The sequence below is a fragment of the Bos taurus genome, chromosome 10 (assembly GCF_002263795.3).
Source record: "Bos taurus isolate L1 Dominette 01449 registration number 42190680 breed Hereford chromosome 10, ARS-UCD2.0, whole genome shotgun sequence".
Classification (NCBI taxonomy): Eukaryota; Metazoa; Chordata; class Mammalia; order Artiodactyla; family Bovidae; genus Bos; species Bos taurus.
In genome coordinates, this window is record NC_037337.1 from 1,811,629 (window position 1) to 1,817,628 (window position 6,000).

The 6,000-nt window shown below is 45.2% G+C and overlaps 1 protein-coding gene and 1 non-coding gene across 7 annotated transcripts in view; one reads left to right on the forward strand and one right to left on the reverse strand.

Moving 5' to 3' along the window:
• Positions 1 to 3,045, forward strand: part of EPB41L4A (erythrocyte membrane protein band 4.1 like 4A) — a 296,657-nt gene extending 293,612 nt beyond the window's left edge. For all 6 annotated transcript variants that reach the window (NR_198911.1, NM_001435210.1, XM_010808814.4 and 3 more), the window contains one exon: positions 2,381 to 3,045. Coding sequence is in view for 5 of the 6 variants with exons in the window: in NM_001435210.1 (NP_001422139.1) it covers positions 2,381 to 2,509 (129 nt within the window). In the remaining variant the exon portion in view is untranslated. The remainder of the gene's footprint in view (positions 1 to 2,380) is intronic.
• Positions 3,046 to 5,004: 1,959 nt separating this feature from the next.
• LOC112448611 (small nucleolar RNA SNORA13) lies at positions 5,005 to 5,141 on the reverse strand. Its single transcript, XR_003036994.1, has one exon. It is a non-coding gene; the product is annotated as a small nucleolar RNA SNORA13 (small nucleolar RNA).
• Between the last annotated feature and the right edge of the window lie 859 nt (positions 5,142 to 6,000).

Genomic DNA, 6,000 nt, shown 5'->3' on the forward strand with positions numbered 1-6,000 from the left:
ACCAGCTGAGCCACAAGGGAAGCCCAAGAATACTGAAATGGATAACCAATCCCTTCTCCAGCAGATCTTCCTGACCCAGGAATCAAACCGGGGTCTCCTGCATTACAGGTGGATTCTTCACCAACTGAACTATAAGGGAAGCCCCCAATCACCACTTAGGAATCTCAAAAAACTTACATGAAATGTTGAAAGAATAGCTATCACTTTGCTGCACACAGGAACAACTCACATGCATCTTCTGATCAATGGCACTGAATCTAAGCTTGTCTCTGGGACACCTTTGATTCTGAATTCAGTAACTATCTAGTGAGCACCTCTAAGTAATGACAAGGCACTCACTGGAGCAGTCAGCAAACTACAGCCCATAGGATAAATTTAGTTTGCAGCCTGCTTCTGTACAGTCCAGGAGCTAACTGCTTTTGCTTTTAAAGGGTTGCTTGCAGGCAGGGAAAAACAGTATGCACTAGAGACGGGCGGAGTCTATGACTCGCCCTTGACAGAAGATGGTGACTCTTGCCGTGACACATAACAGTAGACAGGTGAAACAAAAGCAGAAACTAGGTAAGCAATATGAAGAAACAAAGGCCTGAGTTAGAAAATAGGTGACTTCACTTTAGATATGGCAAAGGCCATCTCAGAAAGTAACCTGGAAAACTGAAACTCGCAGGTGAGAAGGAGCCAACCATGTGAGTACTCGTGGAAGGCTGATGGAAGCAGAAGGAAGAGCATGGTAAAAAAAATGCTGAGGCTGGCAAGGCCTGGGTGTTTGAGGTCTGAGCACAGTGAAGGGGAAGGAGGGCAAATAATGCAGAGCCTTAGATGCCGTGGGAAAAGAGTTTGTTTGGATTTTGTTCTGTATTATTCTTTGTGCCAAAAGGAAACTGCTGATCTGGTTGCCATGTGGAAAAAGGATGCAAGTGACATGGGCAAGTGGGAAAGTTGCATTTCCTAAGTTCCACGGTGATGCCAGAGTTCTGCCAGTGGCCTGGCCCGCCTACATCTCATCTCACTTTTTTATGCAGAAGGCTGGTTAAAGTGGGATGGATTTGGGACTTGGATTCATTTCCCTTAAGGTTTGCAGGCAGAAGAGAGAGGTTCAACGCTTAACAAACTTAAACGGTAGTGATTCTTCTGCTGTCTTAACGCTATATTCCCTTGCCCTGACTCTCATGCTCTGGTGTCCTCCTCCTACCCCTCTGGTTAACTAAAAATCTTCTATCCCAAACAGATGTTTGACTCCAAAATTAGCTTGATTTGTACTCCCTATGCTCAGCAAAATCGTTCCATCAGTGCTTCTTTGAATATGAGTAAAACTAAGCCAGTCTCACAACAGATAAAAGACAACTTTTTTAGAGGGTGGCTTCAGTCCAGAGAAATCCCAGAATAATAGAATTCTGGAGTGTAACTCATTATGTGTGGGGAGATATTTTGGGGAAGTAAATATGCTTCTTTAGCCCAGATCTACTGACTAGGCCATCTGTAGTGGAGAAGGCAATGGCAACCCACTGCAGTACTCTTGCCTGGAGAATCCCATGGACGGAGGGGCCTGGAAGGCTGCAGTCCATGGGGTTGCTAAGAGTCGGACACGACTGAGTGACTTCACTTTCACTTTTCACTTTCATGCCTTGGAGAAGGAAATGGCAACCCACTCCAGTATTCTTGCCTGGAGAATCCCAGGGACGGGGGAGCCTGGTGGGCTGCTGTCTATGGGGTTGCACAAGTCGGACACGACTGCCGCGACTTAGCAGCAGCAGCAAAGGCACGAGCAGGCAGGCTTGTTAGGCAGGGGGCGCTGTGGCAGCACCTCTCCTGTTTCCCAGGGCCTCCGCAGCGGCTGTGGGAGGCGCACGAGAGCCTCGAGCGGCAGCCCTGGGTGTGGCGCTCAGGCCCTGGGTCTTCACTCCCGCTTCTCCGTGAGGGGCCCCCGCTTCGAGGGCCCCCACCCCAGCCGCCAGGGAGCTCCAGCCCTCAGGGAGGACACCCAGAGCATTGTGTTGGAGGGGTTTCTTCAGTGACTACTGAAAATATAATCAGGGAAGATTAAAAATTATCCCAAACTCCCCTTTCTCTTCATCTCTCTGCCCCTCCTCTGAAGAGAGGCCCGAGAGGCTGGGTTAGCCTCTCAGTAGAAATGACACTTAATTGGGGAAATGGATTGAGATACTTTCTTAAAATTTGTTATGCACATATAACTTTTTAAGATTTAAACACGTTTATCATAATTACTTAAATAAAGGGAGTATTTGTACAGCCTGGTATCACACACTTTTCCTAAATATAACTTGATGTCTTAGTTATTTCTAATGTGTTAATAAAAATTACTTGGCTGTAGTTTCTTCTCTGAATCTTATGTTCTCTTTTTTCAAATATTGTTTTCCAGAGAAGAAACGGGTCTAAAGATAGCCTGATTGAAGAAAAATCTCAGACAGCTACAAGCAACATGGCTGGAAAACACACAGCAAAAACAATAAAAACTATCCAAGCTTCACGCCTCAAGATAGAGACTTAATCCCAGTGAAGGGCTTGGGATGGGGGTGGGAAGGGTATGTGTGCCACCTTTACTTTGAAACTGTGAATTATAATTATTGAAATATCTTGGACCTGCAGAAGTGTTTCTTCAGAAGAAAATAATGGAGCCTATTGCATCTTTTAAAAGTTTAATTACAGTATATTTGTGCCTAAGGGCCTTTTTATTTGGTAACTGGAAAGATGGTAGTCTTATAAAACCTTTTTCATTTGATGCCATGTTTACCTTCCTGGAAACTCCCAAGTGTCTTGTCTGCCACCATCAAGACCAGAGGCTTCAGATCAAAGTTCTGGAATCCTGGACTGTGGCCAGGTAGCTATGCAGCAGTGCACTAAGGGAGATGAAAAGTTTCTTCCTGACTCTGGGTAGATCTCTGGCCTGTGTAGAAATGCATGGCTGAGGGATCACTTTCACACTGCAGATATTTTTATTCACATTAATGTTCTTTGTAATACTGTATTTTGTGGCATTAAGTTTCACTGGTTATTTGCAAATGTTAAAAAAAGTGCTGCTTTTAATTCCTAGTGTCCTTGTCTTGTGCTGTCAGAAGTTATGTGCGGATTTCACTTGACCTCAGCTTATAAATTCATGACCTTCAACCTGAAAGGTCTGCCTGGCTAACTCTTCCAAAACACTACTTCAGACCTTTCCTCTTGGCAGATGACTGCAGTCTACAGGGAAGACACAGTCCTATAGGATCTTTCATCTTCCCCTGATACAAACCTCCTCATGGCTGCCATCAACCCACGTCCTTCCTTTTTTCCTGTCTCTCCACCTATGCTCTGGAGCCCAGCTCCCTCAGCCTTCTCATCCCTGCTGCCTCATGTATTCAGCCTCTTCCTGTCAGCTAGACTGCCATCTAAAGACAGCCAGATCTCACCACCAGACCCTTCTCCAGTTACCAGTGTGCTCAACTAATCTAATGTGCTATCTCAAACCATCTCAAATATGGATTCTTCCCCACTGTTCCACTAAAGCAGACATTACCTTCATGTCACCACATCCCAAGGTTAACTTTCCAGCTATACTGCAATATTTTTACTTTAATGCATTTCCCATTGCTCCTGCCATTCTGTCCTTGCCAGCTCCCCCTATTCTACATCATCAGTAATTGAGTCTCTTAAATCTAGACCCTCATGGATCACACTTATTCCTGTGGCCAAGTTTTATTCACATAGCTTAGACTACAGACTTCCCTGGTGGTTCAGTCTGCCTACAATGTGGGAGACCGAAGTTTGATTCCTGGGTTGGGAAGATCTGCTGGAGGAGGGAAAGGCTACTCACTCGAATATTCTGGCCTGGAGAATTTCATGAACTGTATACGCCATGGGGTCACAAAGAGTTGGGACAAGAGTAAGCAACTTTCATTTTCCTTCAGACTACAGACCAGTGTAGTATCAAGGAGTCACTTAGATTTCTAAGGCAATTCAAATAGACTAGCTCAAAAAGCTGCTCCCCCAGCTCATCTGTGCCTGTAGAAGACCACACACCTAGCAATCATTACGGACATATCCTTCATTACTAACTCCTGGCTGCTATAGTTTTAACTATCTCTTCCCTAACTTTACCACCACCCTTGTCCAAGGTGGTCAGCTCTGGCATAGACAGAATATGGCATACAGGAGAAGCCTCCAGCTGGCCCACAGCACTGCTTTTCTTGCAAATGTACATTTCCATCATGGCTTTCCCTTGCTTTAAACAGAGCCTTAAGTGATCTGCCCCCTTTTGATCTTTCAGTGAAAGAATGCTGTGTTCTAGCAGTTAAATTATAACACACAAACAAACCTCCAAGAAGCACATTATTTTATTTACAGTCCCACTGTTGTATATGTACATTTATGGGCTGTCCAAAAGCACTTCTTTTTTTAAGCAATCCTGGAAATTTTAAATACTCGAAGCAGCTCCTGAAGATCAAGTTGTCAAATTCCTCACCAAGGACAGCCTAAAAGAAAAAATAAGACGCTCAATTTGACAAGTGAACATTTACTTCAAGACTTATAAACTCAGTACATTCGTCTTTCCTGGATTAAGTCATGTACTTCTGGACTTCATACATCAACATAAAACATGCTTGAGATCTGGCCAAGTGGTTTTTAGAATTTTAGCTACTACGCATAAAATCATGTGAATATTTCATGATAAATGGGATGAGGGTATCCCATTTGCAGTTAACAATCCGTTTACAGCAGTACTAATATTAATGATTAACAATTATAAACTAATAACCACCAGAGAAGGACCCCCGATCTAGAAAGATAAAATTCACGTTACTGATAACTGCTGTTATGACAACTATCAATAATTCAAAACTATCACCCTACCTTAGGTCATCTTCACGCTTCCAGAGAGTTAAGTATTCAGTTGGCAGCAGTCTATGCTTCCAGCGTCCATCTTTCACCTGAACAAAAATTAAAACCGGTTAAGAGAAAGGTACACTTGACTTTGCAGAATCAAAACTACATGTGTAAATAATGAGTGTATGTTACTTACGCAGCTCCTACACCAAAGACATCAAATACAAGGGCAGGAAAAAAAGCTGCGAAAGTGTTTTGTGTTCGCCTTTTTTGACACCACATCCACTAGTTTCCAAAAGTGAATGGGCAACACAAAGGCGGTAAGAACACCGCGTAAGGAATGGGCAACACAAAGGCGGTAAGAACACCGCGTAAGGAATGGGCAACACAAAGGCGGTAAGAACACCGCGTAAGGAATGGGCAACACAAAGGCGGTAAGAACACAGCATAAGCAATACTGCGTGGCGCCGAGGTACTAACCCTGACAACGGGCGGAGATTCACTGTTCTGAGGATAACTAAGCCCAGTTCTACATTTTCTTCTACAACTCAGAATCCAACTGGGTAAAGAACGCTTAATTACTAGATGGCTAAAATATTAAAATCTCGAGGCAACTAGTCCTTTCTGTAAGAACATGAAAACTCACCTGCACGGATGGTGATACTCATTTCCGCCAAATTCCGCACCACGACATAGTTATCAACATCTACACCTGAAATGGCACTCTGGCGTTGACCTGATTTCCAACCACGACATGGTCGGCATACGTACTGTTACACGGTGAAGCCTTTCCCTTTCACACGCACAAAATTCCCTCATTAGAAATTCCCTGACACACAGTCGATGAAGTCAAAAGCCCCCGCCCCCATCGCCGCGTCTCCTGGCATGGAAAAACGGACTCGGGGCCGCTTGGGGCCTCCTGAGGTCTCAACAACGTGGCGGAGGCCAAAGCTGCCCTCCACGCATTCAGGTGCTGGGAGCATCTTGCCCGGCCCGGTTGCGGCAGCAGCCTCCCAAGACTCAGGCAGACCGCAGGGTCCTGCCCGGCGCCCGGGCCCTCAGAGGGCTGGCTCCGGGGCGACCCGAGCCATCCGAACCTCTAGCAAACAAACATCCCCCACCGAGAGCCGAGGCCAGAAAGGACGCGCCGTCTTCCCACAATGCTTTTCTACGACTGGA